Consider the following 24,150-nt stretch of genomic DNA (forward strand, 5'->3'; position numbering starts at 1 on the left):
CAAATAGCTCACCAGCCTCTCAAGAAAATAACATTAAATAAAGCAATGGTAACCATGGAAGTGTGTTTGCGTATTAAATTAGGTAAAGCAAAAGTTTCAGTAATCCATAATAGCTATGTGTGTACTCATGTGTGCAACATTTAACACCAACAAAATATTTTAAAAACTGGTTTGAGTCATGGTAAGCACTTTTACTTTACAGTGAGAAGGCCCTGGTTCAAATCCCAGCTGGGTTCTTTCTGTGTGGAGTTTTTCTGTGTGGGTTTTCTTGGGGCACTCCGGCTACCCAGTCCAAAAACAAGGTTCATGGGTTAATTGGTGATTCTGGGTGTGAATGTGTGGCTCTGCAACAGACTGTTCAGGGTGCCCCCCCCCCCCTCACCCATCAGTAGCTGCATTGGCACCAGTCACCTTTTGACACTGAAAAGGGCTCAGCAGGTTCAGAAAATTGATGGATACAGTTGATCAATCTGAACAACATTATGTGGATAAGATGTTTAAACGAAATTTCTGACTGGTACACTAAAACAATGCAGCCCCCCCCCCCCCTGTATTAAATACAGATTAAATTTTTAATTTTTTCAGGTTACTCTTTAAAAAAAATGAAACAAAAAACGATAACATATTGTAACTAAAGCCCTTAAAGAAAAGATCTGTGTTAAGCATTAACACATTATTAGAACAGCACATACCCCACATTGGTTGCATCAGAAATGATGCAATTCTCCCTATAGATCAACTTTTGCCTCTTTGGTTTTGGCTGAAGATCATAAAGTCACTAACACTCTGACGGTAATCATGTCATCTGCATGTTTTAAAATGCTCCCAAACATGCTTTCGCATATTTTTTGTGTGGACTGAACAATGGGGGTGGACTTTCACAGGACACACCCAGGCTGACTTTGTCAGACCAGACTGCATGAACTCTGTGGATGTCACAGCATTTCTATCAGCAGAACTCCAGCAGGTCCTTCAAAGGGGGTCAATGAAGGAAGACAGCACTTAGCTGAGAGCAGGTGAGGACCTCAGCCTTTTTTTGTTCTGCAGCTTTATTGTTTATATTTTTTACAGATCCAGTTATTACATTTATAGGAGAACAAGTCCCACAATCAGTGTGCAAAAACTGAAAACGGAATGTTTGTAGTTTTACCTGCTGTTGTTGTGGTTGTAAAAACACCATGCAGAGAGGTCTATTAATTATTACCCACGTCGGGGCTTTCACTGAGGACTTTACCACCACAGGGCGCTGACACGGTGATAGTTTGCCCCCTCGCAGCTCGGTGACAGACAAGAGGAGGCTCCTGCTCTGCTCCACAGCGGCTCCCTGGAGGGAGAGTTACCAAACGGGGGAGGACAGGGGGGGAGTGCGTAGAGGAGAAAGTTCAGCTGGCAGCGCGCTCCATGGCGAGCAAAGACCGAGTCGGTTCGGCCGGGCAGGTCCCGCTGCAGGACTCGTCAGGTTCAGAGTCTGAGCCGGACGGGGTCCCCGCGCGCCCCGCTGGTTCCGTCTCCGCGGCCGGCGCTCTCCCCCGCAGCCAGGTGATCCACAGCGGACACTTCATGGTGTCGTCGCCGCACAGCGACTCCGCGGCGCGCAGGAGGAGGAGCGGCGGCTCCCTGAGGTACGACTTCGACACCGTCAACGGGACGGGCTGCCACACGTACCGGTACGGGCCCCGCAGCTCCGGCAGCCTGAGCATCGACCCCACCCTGACCCGCCTGTTTGAGTGCATGTCCCTGGCTTACAGGTGGGTTCCTGTTGTCCGGATCTGCCCCCGAGAACACCATTCTCTGCACATTCACGTTTTTTCTCAGACGTTCACATGCATTTTAACAGCTGAACTCGAACAGATTGGCCCAAATAAGCATTACGACAATCATCCTTTATGCAGTCGGTAAGATTTGAAATAAAAAAGTGCCGCATTTATTAGGAACATGCATTTGGGAGGTGGAGCTGTATGTTGCTTGTGCCTTTAAAAAAGCATCTTTGCCAAGTCAAACAGCTGATGAGCTTCTGCCTGACGGGCAGCAGCTGTGATCATGGGTCCTGCTACAGAGGTCATTGGGGGTCAACTGATCTGGATAGGGCTTCTGTTCTGCATACTCATCATTGGAGGCAATTCCCACAAAAGTTACTGAAATGAGACCCTGCAGCCAGTATCAATACCATCTCCACAGTCTGGGATTTAAAGGTCCACTCTGACCATCTTCTTATCTTTTGTAAAAGCCTTCCCAGCGGTCTTTTAATTATGATTATGTTGTTTGTAACCCAATTTTTTTGTAAATGTGTCGTTTTCTAGGACATAGTGTCTGCGGAATGGCAGGAGTTCATTAAAAATTCCCCTCTGAGTTATGGGCTGGACATTAGGTGTGAAGCAAGCCCAATCTCACTTTTCATCACTCAAAACTTTCTGTTTACATGCTCTCCCGTTAGCTTACAACGCCTCACACCCCCAACCTAACATTGGCAGTGCAACAATACTGGAGCTATCCAGCTGTACTGTACATGGATCTAGTCATCTACAAGTGCATGCATCAGAGTGGAGCGAACAGGGAGGTTGTGGCCTGCCCTGTTTATTTTCTACATAAGAAATGGTCCTTTTCTAAATGCATTTTTTTGTTTGCTCCTGGTTCACAGTAAAACAAATAATAAAGAATGCAATTTTAAGTTAAATTTTCTCCATGTATGCCCCACATCATTAGAAAATTACCAAAAGAAAATGCTAAAAACAAGAAAAACACAAATTTCTTTGGTTAGGGTTAGCTTCAGAATTGCTTGCCATTTTTGTTGCACTAATTATGAAATTAGCACAGGCCTACTTCTTGGCAACAGTCCCGCTCACAGTTTAGAGGTGAATTTCTAATGGACTTGTGCTGCTCTACAGAAACTGTCCTGGAAACCGACAGTTTTAGAAAAAGAATTGGGCTAAAAATGGCATAATCATAAATAAAACAATACTGAAAACAATTTTACAATAGATAAAAAGATAGTCAGAGAGGGACTTTTACCATAACCTCCAAAATAACAACGCTTGTCCTCACAAAACAAATTTATAAGACTTCCCCCTGAGTGGGTGGAAAGTTTAAAATGTCTCTGGCTGTCTCAAATTCAAATCCACTCAACCCTTATGGGATCAGACGTGCCAGATTGATAAACACAGTGATTAACTGACTGACTTCCAATAATGCTGGCTGAAGAATGAAATGAATCTACTGAAGCGTGCGACCAGGGGAGGAGGAGCCAAGCTGTTGTGGCTACTGTTGCTCCTGTAAGAAATAAACTTTTAAATTGCCAAAATATCTTGTACAATAGCCACACAATAGCCGGTGACATATTCAGTTGTTTTGCACCAGCAGAGAAGACATCCAGATAATCAGCTCTGCTGCTCATCTCATGAATATATCTTCCTGACACATGAGGCACAGTCTGAAAGTGTAGCAAACATGTATGTTGAGCCCCCCCACACACACACATATGAATGACTGATAAGGCAGTGGATGTGTTGTCAACCTCTTACACAATAACCTGGAAAATCCTCAGTAACAGCTGGACTTTGATTCTGTTTGGCAGGAATGGAAAGATTAAAGTCAAACTAAGAGGGGAAAAAAAGTATGTAATTTTAGGGGTTGTGATCCTGAACTGTTAATAGGGAAATTGTGCCAACATGTGTAGTTTTATGAAGAAATGAATACATTAAATGTACAAACTTTAATATATTTCTGATTAAAGATAGACCATGAACTGTTTGTTCCTGCTCTCCTGTCCAGTGTTTGTCTGAGTCGTTTTCTAGTTTATGCAGAGTGGCAGTAGTTCATTAGAAATTCCCCTCTGAGTTGTGGGCGGGACTATTGGCTTTGAGAAACCCCGCCCCCCTAACCCTCCGCATTACTGAGAGCGCTTCATTCACACGCTATCCTAGCTAGCTTCCAGCGTCTTAAAATCCCAATGGTGAGCACTATTGGAGCTGTCCAGCCATACAGTTTTGATCCAGATTCCAGCTCAGACGAGGAATACAAAGACGTACATAGATCTATTTGTCTGCAAGTGGATGTAGAGAAGGAGGGTCTAAGGCAGAGGTGGGCACTGAAGGCCGCATTCCTGCATATTTTCCAACATACCCTGCTCTGGCGTGTTCTAATTGGCTGGACACACCTGAACCAGGTAATCAGCCATGAGTAGGGCAAGACTATCTGGAAATCATGCAGACACACCGGCGCTCGAGGCCTGGAATTGCCCACCCCTGGTCTAAGGGCTGGCATGCCCAGTTCAGCTTAGTCTGTTTAGTTTAGCATAGCAATTATCTATTGAATTGTATGACTGATTTTAGGTTCTTATACAATTACTGGGATGAGGTCCATTGACACGACTGTTTTTGCAATATCGGGCTATATAAGTAAACTGAATTGAATTGAATTGATGTGTCAGAATGGAGCAGAGCTGGGAGCTTGTGACTCGTCCGTTGTAGTTTCTATGTCACAGCTACAGGCTTTTTCAAACAGTATTTCTTTCATCTGCTACTGATTCACAACAATTTAAATAAAGAAATACGCAGAAATGCTGTTTAAAGTGTAATTTTCTTTATGTATGACCTACATCATCAGAAAATGCCACAAGAACATGTTAAAAACTCCAAAAACACATTTTTTATCGGAGTGGGTCTTTGAAGCAGTGGAGATTAGTAACTAATTTCATTTTTTTTTTCTTATACGTAGTTTTTGTTTTCCTTTTTAATGTCATGCAGCCACACTGCGTCCTAGCAACTCCCCAAGTACTTTACATTAGGCTCTCTCTTCTCAGCACTCAGGAGGCAAGCAAAGGTTTAGAAACGCAGGTAATCAGTGTGCTGGTGTACATTGATGAGTTGCCATTAGTCAAAACCAGGACAGCTTTCCAGGATTTTCTTTCCTGTTTAGTCTATTTATGGCTTTATTTGACCTTTCTCCTCTTTTTTTCTTCCCACAGTGGTAAGATAGTGTCTCCCAAATGGAAGTCTTTCAAGGGGCTTCGTCTGCTTTGGAGGGACAAGATCCGTTTAAACAACGCAATCTGGAGAGCGTGGTTCATTCAATGTGCGTTCTTAGTTCTACATTTTATGCGGCTGATTTTGAGACAAAGAAATAATATATAAAAGCATAAAGCCGGCTGAACATTTTGTGTTTTCTCTGTCTTGATTGCTCAGATGTGGAGAAAAGGAAGAATTTGGTGTGTGGGTTTGTCACCCCGCTGGAAGGCTCAGAGGCCGAGGCTCACCGGAAGCCTGAAGTGAGTGATTTTCCTCAATAAGTTTTTCTTACCAGGGTTTCTTAACCTTTGCTTGTTCCTGGCTATTTGCGGCAACAGGCAATCATATTAGAGGGCAGCTACTGGAAGAGGAGGATTGAAGTGGTGATCAAAGAGTACCACAAGTGGAGGATTTATTACAAGAAGAGGGTAAGAACTCATTTTTATTCACAGCGCACATTCAGTATGGAAGGATTAATCAATATATTTATCTTTATGTATAGGTTTATGTGCAACTCTCATTTTAGGACCTCAATTCTTTTTCACGTGTGATACTAGTTTCACCTATATTACAAAATCCAGCTGAGGCATAACCGATTAGTTAAGAAACAATGTGTCTTTCCTATGTGTAAACAATGTTTACAAATCCAAACATATTCTAAAATAATCACGTTAGGTGTGTTTCAGAGACTCAACACACAGACTGAGTAGAAGCAGCTCCTCCTGAGGCTGTGGTCATGACTGAAAGGCTTCTTTTTTATTGCGTGTCTGGGGTATTTTTCAAAAGCAGCATTTATTTAATTTAAAAATGTGTTTCCCCAAAGAGAGAATAAGCGGCACAAAATAAATTGTATACATGTAAATACAGTAAAACAACGTCTTCGAGGGAAACTGGACCTTCACAGTTTCATGAGCTGCAAGTATCCTGTATCCTAAATAATAAATGTTGTTTTAATTATAAACAAATAAACAATTGTTTTAATTACCTTTCTTTCTGTTTTAGAAAAACAATAAAATGAAAATGGTAAAATTCCATGGAAACCAAAAGTTTTTTTTAGAAAATTCTGATTTGGAGATACACTCAAATGAGTTTCTGACTGTACCCTCTGCTAGTTGTTGTTCTACAACAGTGTCAGTAAGAATGTGAGCTGAAAGGATTTTTCATGTCCTGCAGAAATCCTGGACCACAAGGACCATATTGTTTTTGCAAGTCTTCTTTCTGACTGCCCCAGAATTTAAACCCCGCTACATACTAAAAGATTTCACCAAAATTTGCACACAAAGTTAATTTTAGATATTGTAGATGACCCCCCCCCCCCCCCCCCCAAAATAAAAAAAAATAAAACATCACACAGCAGGAGAAATCGTAAAAAAATGAATGGGATCAAAATCTCTTATGGGGTTAAAAAAAACTACCAGTATTTCTAAATCCACTAAGAAACAAAAGTACGTGTTGGAAAAATGTAACGTTTTGAAATTTTTATGGATAAAAACAGGACCTACAGCTTGACGGCTATTTTGTTGCAAAGTTTTAAGTTCGATTTTTACATTTTCGCACAAATGGGAAAAGCAAAATTTTGTTTAAGCAATCCTAACAAAATTTTACACACATGCCACCAGCTTAAGTCTACAACTACAATCGAAGTGTTGTTGAACTTTGACCTTTGGAAGAGACAGCAACTTTAATTTCCCAAAGAAAATCCCTGTTAGCTACAAATTTAAACTCCTCCTAGGGATTTTGATCCATCGGCTCTTAACTCATTGAACATTATTGGGAAGCTACTTGGGAAAAAAATGTTGGACATAAATTTTGTATATTTTGAACGGCGTTAGAGTGGCAAGCTTGCTAAAGTGGAGGTTCTCTGATGCTCACACATTTTTGAATGGAATATTGTGAAAATTTAATCCATGAATCCCTGACTCAAGGTGAACAAAACAAAATTACATCCAATATGATTATGAACATGTTAGGAATGTGGGCGTTGTGGAAAAAAAAAAACTTCAGTTGCCAAGGAAATCCAAAAGTTTACTTTTACAGATTCTTGTTCAAATTACATAGATCTATTTGTCACCCCCAGGCGACCCAAAATTTAAGTGGTTGCTATGGAGATAGAACCAACAGAATACCCGCCATTTTGAAAAAAAAAGTGTACATTACATACATTTTTCACGGGCAGTGTTGACCAGGGTGGCTGGGGCAGGAGGGGAAGAGTGAGGGGGATGAAATAGTCACTCAGCCAGTGAGGACATTTTCAGGAGGGGATTAGCGGCCATATAACGTCACTCACTGCTTTAATTTTGCTTTCTTCTACAAGGAAATCTGTACACACCATTATGAGGAAATAAGCCCATTAGCTCAGATATTGTAGATGTTGTTGTTCACCTTTCAACATCTCCCTTCAGTGGCCAGCTTCACTGATTCAAACAGATGGTTTGGCAGAAATTTTTTGCCTTTACCTGAAAGAACCCTGTATTTCATCCGGACTGGGGACCAGCTGAAATGTGGTAGCTCCAGAATCCAAGTGCGATGTCACCAAGCCAATACCATTTAACAAGTTCGAACTTTTACAAACCCCTAAATTAAACAAAGAAACTGCATTTCCTTGAAGTTCATATAACGACGGGGAGGTATTTAGTGAGTTACTAACAAATTTAAAACTTTGTTAGTGCACTTTCCCAAAGTTAGCTTGCACTGGGTGACAGTGAAGAGAAACGACTTCCCTCTAACAGGAAGAAACCTTCATTTGAACCAGAATCAGTGAAAACAGATGTCTGCCCTTAACATCAGATAAAAGAAACAAAGACAAAACAATAAAACGTCTGCTGTGAGAAAAAGAGACTGGATTAGTTATAGACAGCAGCAACATCGCCTATGCAAACAGTACTAGGAGAATTAACATATCAGAATGCGAAAAGACCTTTATATCTTTGAGAAATGCTTTAAATGAAAAACATTTGCTTTCCTTGATGTGGCGTTGTCAGCATATTAAAATAGTTTTCTACAGAGTTATCGGAAATTGTTTTTTCAAGTATGTAGAATGTATTGGTCCGAGCATAGATCCCTGTGGTATGCCTTGACTGAATTGTTTGTCAAATGTTTGGAAATTTTGCCTGACCTCTGTCAGATATATTGAATATTTTTACAGTAAATAACATTCAAAGATCCTACAAACACAGTCAATAATTTCATTCCATTTAATGAAAGCATTTAAAGCAAATGTATCATCTTTTCTTCTGCTAAAAGGAGAAGGAACCTATGAAAGATCTGCCATTCCTAAATGGTTTTTCCAAGTGGTAGATGTTCATTGCCAAAGAGCATTTATTTCTGTTTCTTTGTTGTCTTGCAGCTCCAGAAAAAGAAGGATGATATTCTTTCAATGCTTCATGAGGTAGGTGAAGTCTTTTCTCAGATGTGTTACTGAGTGTCTTTCTCTAAGTTTCGGAAATTACTCTAAAATGTCAGATATTGATCCGGACTTTTGAAAGGTGAAGTTGGCCCATTGACGGTCCACAACAAGTGGGTTGGTGACCTCGAACTCTCCGCATCTGAACACAGTTGTAGTCCACATCAAAGTCCTCTCAGAGACTATTTTTAGTGTGTGTACGAAGTCTTTTTTGGTGTTCCAGGAGGGAAAAGAGAAGACGGGGGGGGGGGGGGGGGGGGGGGGGGCATGTGTGCTCACCAGAGTGACTGCGTCACAGCCTGATATTTGTAGGTAATTGACACACATTTATTGCTAGCAGCAACAAAACATTTGTTCACGTTTTTATCTTTTATTCAATGTAAGTAGCTGCAAAATTTAATGCCATTCATTCAATCTGACCTATTTTCAGCTAAGATGAGCAGCAAAGGAGCGGCGAGTTTCACAGTGACGCCAAAAGAGGGAGAACAAAAGAAAAGAGGCGGCAGATGAGGGAGGGGAAGCACTTCATTTATGATCATATTAACCTCTGAATTTGACGGTGTTTTAGTCTGCTGCCCACAGTTTGTCTGATGCTTAAATGCTGTTTCTTTTCCCTTTACGATTACTAGCAGTTGTTGTCCACAGTTTGTCTAAACTTAATACATTTTGAATTTAAAAAAGACCAAACAGAAAACCTTTTTTCTTAAAGTTTATTTTCTAATTGACTAAATGGCTGAAAAAGGCTTTTTTGAACAAAATGTGTGATTGTATTTATCTGATATTTATGCACGTTTTTAAAATCTGAGACTCAACGTGCAACTTTAATTTGCATAACAATCATTTAAAAGGCATAGCCATGTCTTCACTGTAAAAATGGAATGAATACTTGGATGGATGGATGGATGGATGGATGGAATGCTCAAGAAGTACAGAAAGAATTGCCCCATAAAGCCCTCTACATCAAAAAAACTGACAGGAAATTAAAATTTTTTGGAATTACCGTAAATTCCGGACTACAAAGCGCACCCGATTACAAGCCGCACCCACCCATATCCACGTGTTAGACTGCTTTTATACATACACAAGCCGCGTCAGAGTATAAGCTGTGCATGTGTTAGGCGATATTGTCATCCAGATCACGCCCAGCATCCCAGTGTGAGTGCAATTCATTAGCACATTGTAGGTGGTGCCAGTTTTGCCTCTGGGTCACGTATTTGAGTGTATCGTCATCTGTCAAACAGCATGGACCTATATTCTGTTCACAAGTCCCTCAGTTATGGTGTTTTTATTTCATTTTTTTTTTTACTTATTGACAATCTAGGTATCTAACATAAAATTACAAACAGTAACCATATAATCAACATTACATCCCTCAGTTATAATGAGGAAATTTACATCCGCGATTCCCCATTTCCCATGAGTCTTAGGGGCTAAAGGCGGGGCCAACGCCCGGCTCGCCATTCTGTTGTACGTGTTTAAGAATGAGCAAGTATCAGCAGTGCATGGAGGGGTGAACGGGTACAGCTCTCCTTCCGCTTGTGTCGCAGCAGCGTTATGGGAGTAACAGGACTGGTTAGAAAACACAACGGTAAAATAAAGCAGCGGCGACTGAAAAGCGCGCGCCTCAGCGCGATACGCGCGCCTCAGTGCGGCGCGTGCGTCAGAATTCAGAAGCCTCTGCACTCCGCGGACGCCTCTGCGCTCCGCTCCCGCCCCGCGCGCTCCTTGTTTCCCCTACCTATCTACTCCGACACCTCTGGCCAGGGCAGCTTCAAGGAGGAGCACTTCGTGCCCGTTGCGCCGGTGGATGGAGCAAATCGTTTCTGTGCAAAGCAATCGGACTTAATACTGTACGTTTTGTGTATGAGGGGCGGATGCGTTGTTACGTGTGGGAGCCTTCAGACTGCCATCGGCCCCGCAGCTCTATAAGAGCAGCAGGAGAAGATGTCTCCAGCTCACACGGAGGCTGTGAGTTTTTCAAAGCAAAATTCCGCTTTTACGGTTTCCTTAGAAACCGTAAATGGAGTGTAAATTCACTCCATGCGCTGTTCTCTCCGTCACGCAGCAAACCGGCTTTTCCAAACCCGTTGGTGACGGTGGACTTTTTTACGCTGCTTTTAACGATTGCTTTTAACTTGAAAGCTTCATCATAATGTAGCGGCGATCACGTGCACGTTGGGTCTAATGGCCCCAAAGGATTCTGGGATGCGGCCGGGCATGCGTGTTTTGTTTTGTTGAACCATGACTGAAGTGTCTAAGACCTGAAGTCAAGTCCATGCTGTTTGGCTGCTAAGAGGTGTGTTGAATAAAAATGCCCTGTGCTTGGTGTTAGATAAAGAATTCAAACTATTCACTGAGTTCGAAAGTACGTACATGGCGGCCGCCAATTAAATCCAATTAGCCGCGTCACTGAATAAGCCGCAAGGCTGTAAGCGCAGGAAAAAAGTAGCGGCTTGTAGTCCGGAAATTACGGTAAGTTTTTTTTTTACACCTTTTGATTAAATCCACAAACTTTTTTGCGCTATTTATTTTTTTATGAGATAATGATAGTATGCGTTTTTTAAAAACAGTGTTAGTTTAAGATGCAAAGATATTGACACAAGTGGCCGGGGGAAACAAAAACACCTTATTTACCCACTGTCTCAAATTTGATCCACACATGATGTAGCTGTATTTAATATAATAATTATCAACAAATGTTGCATTATTTCAATACAGGAAGTAGTCATTAAAAAAAGAATTACATCAGATGAGTTATTCTCACTCTCCCTCTCTCTGAAAAATTAGCAAAACCTTTCCCGCCAAAAGTATTTTTTAAGAATTCATGGAAGCAGCCCATTTGACAAGTCCTTCTACTGTCTCTTGTGGAGTAAGGATGAACTATTTTGAAGGAAAGTTTTGTTCATGCTAATGAGATACCAGTCGCAGAAATGTGTATTTTAAATATGATACAAATGCTTATTTAGGGTAATGAAAAATGTGCTTATCAAATTCACAAGTTTAAATTCACAAAGTATTTTTTACTTCTTAGTTGTAGCGTTTTGTGTTTGAGTGTTTTTTTAAATCGAAATAATCAATTTTCCTTCTTATTTTTGACTTTATTATAAGTTAATTTAACACACGTGATTCAGATAACAAGACAGGCTGTTCTATAAAAAAACAAACCCAAATCAAAACCTTAATCAAACCAAATTTTCTCACCTTTTTGCATTTTATTCTACGATCAGCCGCCTGTAGGAAATCCTCGCCAAAAAGCAAATTCTGTCTTTTCTAAATAAGAAATGTCAAAGCTCACAGGTTTATTTCTAGCCTGAACTGCAATCGTTTGTGGCTGGGACCTCAGGTCTCCCTGTTTGCCCACATGTGTGTGACTACCAGAATTAGGTCACGGACAAAAGGCTGCCTCTTTTATTTAAACAGAGAGACATCAGAATAAAGACACATAATGATAACCTGGTAGGGGCTTGTGTTTTTGAACAATACGTCAAAATGACCTTTTTCAATATGCAGCAACACACACACGTGCATGCAAACACAGCAATCTTCTAAGAGGGGATGTCGTCTGCTCAGACGTAATCAAAACAATTTCCGGCTCAATCTGGACTTTCCTATAAGAAGGGGTCCAGGTTTACGGGGACGGGAAAAGACAGCAAGGAATATCCCTGTGGAAAGGCAAAAGAGAGGTTGAAGAGCTGCATTTTCTGTGAGTTTTTTTTAAACTTAATTTTTTTATATAAATATAGAATAGAAAATACTTAAAGAAAAATGTATTTGTCTTATTTAAATTTGATGATGAATACTTTCAGGTGTGGGTAGTCAAACAGCATCAGAGCATCAATGTGGTCGACCTTAGATGCACTGTGTACATCGCCCTCTCATGGCCAGATTCGGCAGAGATTTAGTCTCTTCTCAAGTCCTTGAAGTGTTTGTGCTTTTTTCTGGCTGTTGTCTCTTAGGGTCAGATCTGCCAGTCCAAGCTGGACAAAAGGTCCAGTCAGATTTACCAGGAGCCAGAGGCCGCCCCAGTGGAGGCACATATGTTTGACTTGGACTGCCTTCTGTCTGACATCTCTGACACCCTGTTCACCATGACACAGAAACCGTGTCCTTGGAGCAGCGAGCGGCACAATAGTGGGTAGTCAACTCTTTTAAGCTTTAACTGCGTTGTTCCGCATTTTGTCTCAGTTGGAGAATCAAATGATTGGAAATAAAGCAGAGAGGCAAAAGTGAAGCTCTAAAAGGATTTTAAAATAAGAGCCTGTTTGGATGACATAACATTTCTGTTATAATTTAGTGCTGAACTGCAATAGCAAAGGCCCTCCTTGCTTCTCCCAACTGAATTGGCTCTGATTTTAAATCGAAAATACATTTAACTTTAAAAAAAAAAAGGGGAAGCAGAAGCTCACCAAACATGTTTTTGAAGTGATGTAAACCAGTTTTTTTTAATGTTTTTAAAATGTAAGTATATTATCCAAAAATGTTATTTGACCCATGTTGTGGCATCCCAATCTCAATTCAGCAATGATAAGATATGATCAAATACGGGGAAATGATAAAGAGAGTTATAGCTGCAAAAAAATAGAAAATAAAAAGAAAAATTAAATAGGAAAATCCAATATGAAAAAAAGAAAGAATAAATAAAAATTAAAATGCAGTTTAGAAAATAAAATTATTTAAAAAGTGAACAACAGGTTGTTAATAGCTTTAACAAATACACTTCCTCTGGATCAGTACCTTCTAAACCTTTATATATCACCTGTAACATAATTGTATAGTTCTCTTCTGTATGGGTTGTTCACATCTTTGAGGATACTTTTTGACTTCATTAACTGTACTGTCTCTAACATTTTTCATCAGCATTCCTTTGTATTCAGCTTTTTGTTTTGGTTGAGATCTGGCCCATTTTAAAGTGGCTTAAAGTGGCGGTTTGTTTAATTTTCTCTTGATGTGGTCGTTTTAACGCATCTGCTGCTGGGTTATTTGATGGTAGTTAGTTTCTTTGTATGTTTCAGTTAAATTCAAACTGTGCGCTTTCTCTGTGTTCAGCGTACACCAGCAATGCAGACATGATCCAGCCAGGCCTGACTCCACTGCAGCCCAACCTTGATGATTTCATGGACATCCCAGGTAAACTCCCCCCACAATCCACCTGTTTTTTTGACTGCAGAGATCTTCACTGCTGTCCAGCACAGCAGCAGACTTTTGCTGTTTGCATGATTTAGTCAGCAAATGATGCCATCAATCTGTGCTTTATCCGTTCAAACTTATTGATTCATTTTAAAAAGTATTCTCTTAGTACGTTTGTAAAATATTTCTGTTCCTTAGAGGAATTATTCTAGATCTTTAAAACTTTACTACCACTGCAAATGTTTAAATTACCCAAAGTTATACTTTAAAATTACAATTTAATGACTTGGTTTATTAAAATGATACAATTGGGGGAGGGAGGTATTATTTCTGTGATTTAGATACCTTTTTTTTTTTTTTTTTTATATTTTCTAAAAACGTTTTAAATGTCTCCAAAATACCTTGAATAAACACAAAATCAGTTTGTAAAATATGGTTTTATTTACAAGAAAAATAATTTTTCAAATCATCTCGGTTTAGCATTAAAAAGTATTAATTCCATTCCCTCTCTGCACTAAAAATCTCAATGTGCCTTTACAATACATGTTTCAGAGGAAGTGAAGAATCTTTGGTTTAGTTCTCTAAGTGGAGCTGTTTATTTTGAGCAACAATAGAGTTTGTCTTACGCAATTTCAGCCTTAATTCAATTAAAATTTTATGTTATGAGCTTCCTTTGGGTGTTTATGCAAGAAAACTCCCTACTTTAAGTTTAAACAAGCCTGCAAAGCAGAAAGATTTTGAAAATAGCTTTTTAGGATTACATCCATCTATCCATCCATCCATCCATCCATCCATGTGACACCCAGTGTTCAGAAATCTAGCCTGCCTGGGACAACAGGTCACAATTTTTAACTGACAGGTAACCTATTGCCCACTGCAATCAAATAAAGTCAAATCAAAATTACTTTAATTTTCCTGAAGAAGCTGCTTATGCAGCTGGAAATTAGAGCAGAGACAAACAATTCTCAGCAAAATCGATACAACACACATACACTCAATAAAAACACAGAAAATAAACTCAGGCCAGCTGAAACAACTAATTCAAAATCTTGAAAAAAGGATTGATGTTGACTGTTTTCCCTTTCTGATGCCTGTGGGAGCTGCGGCGGTGTTTGTTCTCACAGAGCTGGCTGAACAAATTAGCTTCTGGCGTGTAACATGGTTGTATACATATATTGTTTGCTACTTTCTAATGGAAGTCATTTATATTGTCTTTTGAAGAGGAAGTTCTGCGATGTGGTTTTAGCTGAGGTGCCGTACTGGATTGCAAACCTCTTTCCCAGCATGAAATGTGCTTGACTCGCATAAATTGAAATCATCATGTTGGGCAACTCCGTTAGGAGGCTTTGTTTTTGTTTGTGCAGACTGTTGCTCAAATTCCTTCCTCACAGATGTGAAGAAACAGTTTGTAATCACAGAGTTCTGTCAGCTACAGTCAGCTGCCTGCATGATGAAAAACCTTTTATTTGCAGGATTTGAAACAAATTTATGGAGACAAAACTGAAGCACAGCTCTTAGCCTGTTTAAAAATTTCAATGTACAGCTTAATTTTACTTGTATTTCTAAAGTGTTGGCTTAGTCTTATTGTGTTAAGGGGCCTATACCTTGCTTTTCTCAAGCCTTTTACGGTAAACGATATCAATGTATATGATAATGGCACACAAAATGTTTTATTGAATATGAGTTCATAAACATAGTGTGTTATTGTGGAGTAGGGGTATAACGATTGTTTGTTAAAAACAATTCCAAATTTGTGGTTGCCGAGTTGATTCACTTTTGATTTTACTTGATTTTTATCTATCCGGTTCGATCCAACGTTGTGACTCGGAGATAAATACCTGGTACCAAACAGTGTTGGTGAAGTTTTCACATTCCTTGTATTTCTGCAAAATAATCAAGTGTAAATTAAAGATATGTACAAACAAACAAGTAAACAAGAATGAATGTCAAATCCATTCACATTTTAGTTTCATAAAGTTCAGACCACTGTTGTTTTTACACATCAAAATAATCCAAAGGGAACATTATTAGAACATCCTAGCACACTTTATGGTCACATGTCTTTGCTAAATTCAAAGTGATTCCACTTATTGGACTACGATAATAGACTGATTATTTTCTGCTGACATCACATGCTTGTTGTCTGCTGTGATGCACTTGGTCATTTTTATGTTCTAGTAAGATAAACCTACTATGTCTCATTACAAATAGTATTTTCCAATATTGATTCGATTATTGGCGTTTTTCTCATTTGGAAATTTTTTTTTTTTATGGTATTGGTTAATTTAATTTTATTCTGCCTCAGAAGGATCAATCTGGTTGGATCGGAGGAATAGAAATGGATGAACAAACTGATGTGGAGTGATCTGTAAAATGAAAAAGTTCTTGATTTAGACTCTGATCTGAATGCCAGTTCTCCGCTATGGATATCAGCTTTGCCTAAAATAATGATATCATAAGCATGACTTTCAGTTGAAGGGTGGCTGGATTCACCCCAAAGAATGGTGTGGGAAGTTCAGTTATCCCTAAAGACCCACTCCTCTCATCTTTTGATCTATTGTAAAAGGGTTCCCAGTGGTCTTTCAATTATAATTATGCCATTTTTAGCCAAAAAAAAAAAACCTGGGTGCCCCCCCCCCCACCCCCCACCCCCATTGCTAAGAGCTCGGGACAGGGAGCTTGTATCCCACCCAGTGTATTTTCTGTCACACATAGCATCTTTTTCAAAGGGCGTTTTAATCTGCTCCTGTTTTACATCAATTTGGATAAATGAATACACAAAAATGCCATTTTGAGCCTAATTGTTCTTAATATATGTGCTCCATCATCAGAAAAATGCCACAAGAACATGTTAAAAACACCAAAAAAAAAAACAATTTTTATCCGAGTGGGTCTTTAAAGAAGATCCTGGTTAAAAACATTACAACACCTCCCAGATGAAGTGTTTGAAATATTTTCTTATGGATTAATGCTGCTGGAGAGACTGTACCTTTCAAATGACTCTCAGACTGTTCTTAGATGAGTTTGAGGTAGTAGCTGTGTTCGGAAGATTTGAGCACCACTAGACATTCAGATCAGCTTCCGTTTCTGAGTCCTAAGCATTGGAGGGCATTTTGGGGAAATTCTTCACATAGTTATTGTCAAAGTACTTTCAAACAACACTGTACTTTGGTACACTACGTGTGCACTTAACTTTCTATATGATGTGGAAGCCAATTCTGTAGCTTCTGCTAACCCTGATGCGCGGTCACCAGAGAACAGACCAATAACTGAGATGGGTCCACTTTGCTCACCTCTTTAAGTTTAGTTGGAAACTGAGTGTTTCAACTAAATGAAAACATACAAGTATGTTCAAAAAATCTGCTGGTGCTAAAATAGTATTTTGCCTTGGGCTGTTTTTTTTATTTTCAAAGAGCTACTCATTTGGGTAAATCCTCAAAAAATCCTCCCTTTTACTGTGCAGAAATTTGATCAAAAGTAGCTGTGGTTTGGCCAGATAGCTCCAATATTGATCGCCATTTTTGTTGCACCAGTTGGTGGGTGTTAGGGGCCGTAAGCTAATGGGAGACCATGTAAACAGATGGGTGAATGGATATGGGTCGAACTGACTTCCTTGCCATCAGTCCCGCCTACAACTCAGATGTGACCTTTAATAATTTACACATAGTTTTGGAACTTTTATGCTTGAAAAATAATAGTTACCACTTTATGCCATTTTCAGGCTTTATAAACTCCTGATTTGTGTTTGTCCTGTGATTCCGATGTTCGTTCTGTCAGTAAAGTCCATTCCCTCAAAGTCTGATAATATGTAATGTGTTGTTTTCACAGATATCTTTTCAAATTATCGGGGCCAGTCCAGCGAGCAGACTGCTTTTGCTGACTACAGCTATTTTGAAAGCTCCCCCAGCATGTTTGTTCCTGGCCCCCCCTCTGTGGCAGTAACTCCTCAGCTGCTTATCGATACCCAGCTGGCTCAGGTGGCACTGCCGTTAGCATGCGCTCTAACCACATGTTATCAGACAATTTACTGCAGATTTTGCCAGTTTCGCCTCTGTTTTTAATCAGTAAACTGTTTCATTTCCAGCCCAGTTTGACATCTAATAACTTGTCCCAGAGCTCAACATCCAACACTCGGTCAGACCAGACCAGGCCGAGCCCAGATTGCATTGAATATCAGACGTCCACCATTGTGTCAGGAGCCGTGCCATACAATCATCCAACATACCACAACATACCTGTTACCATAGCCTTCACTGCCAATGCTGATCAGCCAGCGTCTGCAAGTATTCCCTTTCTGCATCCACTGCCATGCCTCAAGTTTGGTTACCACCCATCAACTAGTGCCACGTCCTCTGTCATCACTCATACCGCCTCCACCATGGGGTCCCAGGCCTCACAGCACCAGGTTCAGAATTACTCTCAAGCCAGGGACTCAAACACCCACTCTCACAGTTACCCAGCTGCCACGCCTGAGCTTCTACATGCACCACTTCCTCCGGTCACAGCAGCCTACTGCTTCTCAGTCCCAGAACAGATGACCATTTCAGGGGTCAGAGGGAAGCACAAGCAAAAGACAGGAGGAGTGAGGACAGCTGCAGCCTCTGCAGTGCTGCCAGGATCCCAGCCCACAGCCCCCATGCCCACTAGCTGCCTCGCTAAGCTGCTATCCACAACCGCGCAAGAAAGTGAGTCAGTTCCAGTTTCCTACAAAAGACACTGTAAACGTAAACTACAAACTGTAATTTAAAACACCCACTAATCAGACAAAAATATTTATTTGCCTGCAGGAAAACCAACAGTTGGATTTAAAACAAATCTGGTGACAAGCAAAGGTCAGAGGTCAACATCTACTAGTTCTTTGGTAAGTCAGTCCAGAAAATGAAGTTGTTGAGCCATTTGCACATCGTCTCAGCAACAAAAGCAGCAACAATGTAGTAGACTGTTTTTCTTGGAAGTAAGCTACTAAAAAACTACTAACAGTCAAATCATGTTTACATATTATAGGTAAAACCTTATTTAAATGGTTAGCACAGCACAAACACTAAAAGGGAAACACTTTTCAACCACTGTTTATGACTTGTGCAAAAATTACATTAAAAAACAAAAACATCATGCAGTATAACTACCAAAGGAAATCCACCTTTGGTAGCTTTTTGCCTTGGCTTGGTTACGTTTCCCCTTAGCAAAAGGTAGTCTATTTAAGTGTATTACAAGTATATTGAGTCTGTACTAAGAGCGAAGGACTATACTCGAAGCTTGAAGTGCGGCTTGCTTGCCAGTGTAGCCAAATGAATGGACTCAAAATGCACGGCAACAGCTTCCATTGATCTTTGTTTTTTTTTTTTAACTTTTTTTTCTATTTTAGTGGAAGGAAATGTCTAAATGTATTTTTTTTTTTGTAACTCAGCAGGGCGTTTCATCACAGATGGAGCCTGGATTTGGTTGGCCTGCAGCTCTGTCTCCTCTGCATAGGCAAAGTGCAAACGCTGGCCACACTCAACCTCATGCCGGCACCACCAGAGGGTCTGCAGTGTCTGCTCTTCTTACCCATGGTTCCATGCATGCAGAAACCCACCTTCTTATTCCCAAGACTGAGAAATTATCACCTGTACAATTATATAGCACAGACAGGAGCAGCTTAAACGGTATGCCCTCTATTCGCAAATATATTTGTAGCCAACACTCAACAACATCTCGGCAAGAGACACCATCTATTTTTTCTGTTAAATAATTATTACATTTGAGAGGAAAATTATTTTTTTTACTAGGGCTCCACTTTACCACGGCATATGGAGAAATTCAGCAGACGTGTTAATTTTAATGAGTACAGAAAAACAATTGCAGCAGCTGTTTATGGATCTATGAAACATAGATATTTACTGTGCAGCAACTGGAGTGAATAATTAAATGATACTCTGAAATCAAAACACAATATATCAACAAAATAAATACATCCTGTAGTGATTTGTCTTTTTGAGCCAAAAGAATCTAAGAAGCACTTTCCGTTATTTATAAAGACGCTTATTTAAAAGGTTTTTGTTTCTTTTAGTTTCTTTTTCGGCACATCCTAGCCAAACATCTCCGCCAAATCTGGCAGAGAAAGCTTCCAACCCAGAGTCTCCACAGTCGGCCTTCTCAGGACATGGAAAGATAGAATCAAGTAAGGTAGGGCATAACATTCTGTTAATATAAAAATAAATGGGATTTTTAATCTTTCTGTCCAAGTCCTTGTTTTTAAATGGAATATTTAGAACACTTCTTGTGTTGTGTAAATCCAGCTAGGAGTTATGATTAACATGCATGTTTCTGTGCTCTGCAGCAAACAGAGACCAAGAGGATCACTCACATCTCAGCTGAGCAGAAAAGACGCTTCAACATCAAACTGGGATTTGACACCTTACATAGTCTCGTCACAACCCTCAGCTCCCAGCCAAGCATAAAGGTTATCTAAAAAGATGTGCAGTTGCATTACATAAACATGTCCTGAAAGGTGGTGGGCATCAGAGAGCCACTGCAGACCCAAACCAGAGAAATCTGTCACACATTGTAAATGCTGGAAATGGCATTTAGGAAGCAGAAAATCATCTGAATGCTTGTAGCATGTGGCTGACATATTGCAATATCTTGATGTGTTGCCACAGATCAGTAAAGCCACCACGCTGCAGAAGACGGCAGAATACATCAGCAAGATGCAACAAGAGAGAGCTCAGCTACAGGATGAGGCTCAGAGACTCAGAGAGGAGATCCAGAACCTGAACTCTGCCATCAAGTGAGAGCTTACTTTGCTTACTTTCAGTTAAAGACCCACTCCGATGAAAATAGTGTTTTTGGTGTTTTCAACGTGTTCTTGTGGCATTTTTCTGATGATGGAGGACATGCATAAAGAAAATGAAGTTATAAATTGCATTTCTGAGTATTTCCTAATTCAAATCATTCCGAATCAGGAGCAGACAATGCCACTTGAAAAATATTGTGTGACGTACAGTAGAAGCTATTACTGCCAGCCAAAGGCTCACTGCTCTGCTCCATTCTGATGCATCCACTTGCAGATGACTAGATATATGTACGTCTTTGTTTTCCTCGTCTGAGCTGGTATCTGGCTCAAAACTGTATGGCTGGATAGCTGAAACATTGCTTGTCGTTTTTGTTGCAGCAATAATGTTAGGTTGGGTGTGTGAGGGGCTGTAAGCTAGTGGGAAAACAAGTAAACAAATGGATAATGGGAAGGGAGCCGCCCTAGCAGCATAATCATAATTAAAAGACCACTGGGAACACTTTGAAAATAGATCACAAGATGATCGGAGTGAGACTTTAACAATTTAGACTGATTGGAGGTAAAGAATAAGTTCTCAGATTGTTAAGCTTTGCATCCTCTGCTTCAGTCAGTCAAAATTGTGCTTTGCTTTGTTGACTCAGTTCTCTTCCTGCAGTGCCTGCCAGCAGCAGCTTCCAGCCACAGGTGTTCCCATCACACGGCAGCGCTTCGACTACATGAGGCAGAAGTTCAGAGAGTACATACGGGCCCAGACTCTGCAAAACTGGAAGTTCTGGATTGTATCCTATGGGTTTGAACATTCATAAGAGCATTTCTCTGTTTCCAACTTATAAAAAAATGACATGTGATTTGGTCTATAATCACATTTTTTTAATTAATCCTCTCTTCCAGCCCTAAGTGTGGATGGAGAGTTGTTATAGTTGTCTGCTGCTTAATCACTTTTCTTCAGAATTTAGAGGAATATCAAATCATCCTATGGCTCTGGGCCTTTAGCCTTGAATATAAATGAACCAATTAAACAAAATTTTATGCAACTTCTGGTAGATGGAAAGAAATGTTCTACTTTTTTCAGGTTTCTAATGAAATGGAAATTTGCATATCTGTGCTTTGAAGAGATCCAATCGTGTTTTTAATCTGAAGTTTTATTCTTAAATAAAAACATTGTTGAGTCTCAAGTTTAACAGCCAGATGTAGTCATATATGATGCAATAATAGCAATATTACTTTGTAAGTTTTGGCCTTTGTTTGCAAAACCTCAAGTTCATTGTGCAAAAAGTTTATAAAAATACCTAAAAGCAGTTATGCTAATTAAGATCTACGTAAAATAAAATTTCTGATTCAGGTTCCACTCCAATCATCTTTTGATCTATTGTAAAAAAAATCATTCCCAGTAGTCTTTTAATTATGATTATGCAATTCTTAGGCAAAAAAAAGCTGTGTTGTTTTCTAAGACATAGTTTGTGCAGAGCAGAAGACGTTTATCAGAAATCCCCCTCTGGGTTGTTTGAGACGTTTGTCTCAAAAGTAAGCCTCCACTGATATCCCATCATCACTTCTTTTGCACTTTCTCAAGCTAACATTAGCCCCTTCTCCAAGCTAACATTAGCTCTGCAACAAAAATGGGAAGCCATATTGGAGCTGTCTAGCCGTACAGTTTTGAGCCAGATGGCAGTTCAGATGAGGAAAACAAAGACTTCCTTGGATCTATGTGTTTATGAAGGGCAGGGAGCTTGTGGCTCACACAGCATATTTTCCAAGTCACAAATACCACCTTTTTATACCTGCATTTTTCGTCTGCTCCCGATCCACAAAAATTTGAATTAAAAAATGCTCAGAAATACAATTTCGAGCATAATTTTGTTTAAGTATGTCCTCCATCTTCAGAACAATGCCACAAGAACATGCCAAAAAACACTATTTTCATTGGAGTGGGTATTTAAAACACACAATTGAGTCTCTAGCAACTCGTGCTTTAATTTATTTTGGGTCATCTATGTTATCAATATGAAACTTCCTATTTTAGTCATGTCTCATCTTGGTGGTTCGTCACATCCTCCCTTAATTCAGTGCTCAGTTCAGCATCATCATTGAGCCCTTGTTTGAGTCTTACAATGGAATGGTGTCCACCGCCAGTGTTGAGGATCTGTGCCGGTCAACTCTGTCCTGGCTGGATCAGCATTGTTCCCTGCCCTCCCTGAGACCCAGTGAGTCTGTTGCAGCTACGACAATGATTAGAAGCCACATTTTTTTAACTGTTATTACTATTTGCTATTGAAATTTTTTATGTTAATGTTATTGGTTTTCCCTTTGTGACCTCAGTGGTTCTGAGTTCACTCCGCCTCCTGTGTACCACCACCGCCATTCTGACAGACCCAAGCCTACTGCCAGAACAGGCCACAGTCGCCGTCAGCCAGGGTGACCCCTCTGTCACCACTGACCACTCTCTACAACCTGCCCCCCCCAGCAGTGGAACACACCCATGCTGAAGCCTTGAAGACTGGGTGGAAGCTCATTCGAATAACCAGGATTTTATGGTCATAATTCTGATAAAATTCATCAACAAAAAGACTGAAGTTTAGTACATTATAATACTTGCTTAATTTATATGAATGGATATTTTTCATTCAAGAAATTCAATTTGCTTTTAGTCAGTGTTTTACATTATACTACAACCCAAGTTATTACAATCTTTTGGACTGATTATTTTTTTTAAATATTTTCCTTTTTAATCTAAGCAATGTGGGACATTTACAAATCTGTCATTTGGGTTTTTGTACTCCTAAGTGTTCATAAAGATGGTTCAGAACTTTTATACCAGCAAAATTAAGGGTGAAATATGTCAAACCTTGTAACTTTCTAAACAATTTATTGTATTTTGGCTTGCATTTTTTTTCTGCGGTAAAGTTTTTTTTTTTTTTTTTTTTCAGCACGCTTAAAATCCAGATTTGTATGAAATGATTAATTCATATAAACTGACGAAACAACGAGGAATCCCTCATGTTTCATTTTTTGTACGTGTGTCACTCTGATGTGGGTCTGCTGAGGGTCACCCTACGCTGTAAGCACTCCTCCTGGCGGACAGAGGGCGCTGTTGTGCTTGTGCGCTGTGGAAGCGCGGCGTTGGGGGTTTTGTTCCCAGAGCTCCTCGGTGCGCTGTCCACTTCAGCACCACGAACCGAGCGGATGCAGCGGGCCAGCTAACGCCGAAGAGAAGAGGGACCGAAAACACGGCTCCTCATCAGCTACGGGGCCCACCCCACTTCTAAATACAGCAAACCTGAAACCAGCGCTCGGAATCGACCATAAACGACGAACTCAGCGAGAGAAAAGACCACCGGAAAGGTAAGAGTTTCCGAAAAAAGCTTAGGCATCAAGTTTGAGCTTAACGGACATCCCCGAAGAAAAACACGCTCCGCGTCCGTTCCTGGTTCATAAATTCTGAATAGACACATTGAAGCGGTGTTTATGTCGCCTTTGTGTGACATACATTAGCCCTAAGGTTTGTCTGGCAGAGACAAAGAGGAACACTTTGGCTTCGTGGAGCGGGTCGGGACCGTGTTGTGGCCGGGCGGGCAGCCTTTGCTCGCCGTGCAGTTTTTGCAGCTCGCTGGTTTTTGCTGCACTGTGCCCACTTGTCTCTTTCTGTGTCCGTCATTTTCGGGTGCAGGACTCATAATACGTCTGCAGCCTTTTGTGTGAACTAAGGGGCGTACTGTTTTGTTAATCCGCCTCCATTTATGTACTGATGATGTGGGATTATCTGGCGTTTAAAGGCTGACATCCACCCTCAGAGTGTTTACTCCTCTATGTGGGGACTTGTTTTCTTTAACTATGATCAGGTT

The 24,150-nt window shown here is 40.3% G+C and overlaps 2 protein-coding genes across 5 annotated transcripts in view; both read left to right on the forward strand.

Annotated features, from left to right (window-relative positions):
• Positions 1-844: 844 nt before the first annotated feature.
• Positions 845-23,299, forward strand: mlxipl (MLX interacting protein like). Of its 3 annotated transcripts, none has more exons than XM_011483757.4 (18): positions 845-1,016; positions 1,243-1,748; positions 4,964-5,070; positions 5,181-5,263; positions 5,342-5,431; positions 8,350-8,391; positions 12,363-12,537; positions 13,453-13,533; positions 17,362-17,510; positions 17,618-18,218; positions 18,321-18,394; positions 18,941-19,178; positions 19,583-19,698; positions 19,853-19,975; positions 20,175-20,302; positions 20,964-21,087; positions 22,383-22,512; positions 22,628-23,299. In XM_011483757.4, the coding sequence occupies exons 2-18, from the start codon at positions 1,402-1,404 to the stop codon at positions 22,792-22,794; spliced, it is 2,775 nt and encodes a 924-aa protein (XP_011482059.1). In that variant the 5' UTR covers positions 845-1,016; positions 1,243-1,401; the 3' UTR covers positions 22,795-23,299. The 3 variants fall into 3 exon arrangements, with proteins under 3 accessions (XP_011482059.1, XP_023818051.1, XP_023818050.1); XM_023962283.2 differs by having other exon boundaries at positions 18,944-19,178; XM_023962282.2 differs by having other exon boundaries at positions 866-1,016; positions 1,277-1,748.
• The window catches only part of srrm3 (serine/arginine repetitive matrix 3), a 101,004-nt gene continuing 100,152 nt past the window's right edge, over positions 23,299-24,150 (forward strand). For both annotated transcript variants that reach the window (XM_011483759.4, XM_020709052.3), the window contains exon 1: positions 23,299-23,650. The gene's annotated coding sequence lies outside the window, so the exon portion shown is untranslated. The remainder of the gene's footprint in view (positions 23,651-24,150) is intronic.

The sequence above is a fragment of the Oryzias latipes genome, chromosome 14 (assembly GCF_053564925.1).
Source record: "Oryzias latipes strain Hd-rR chromosome 14, Olatipes_Hd-rR_3.1".
NCBI classification, from domain to species: Eukaryota; Metazoa; Chordata; class Actinopteri; order Beloniformes; family Adrianichthyidae; genus Oryzias; species Oryzias latipes.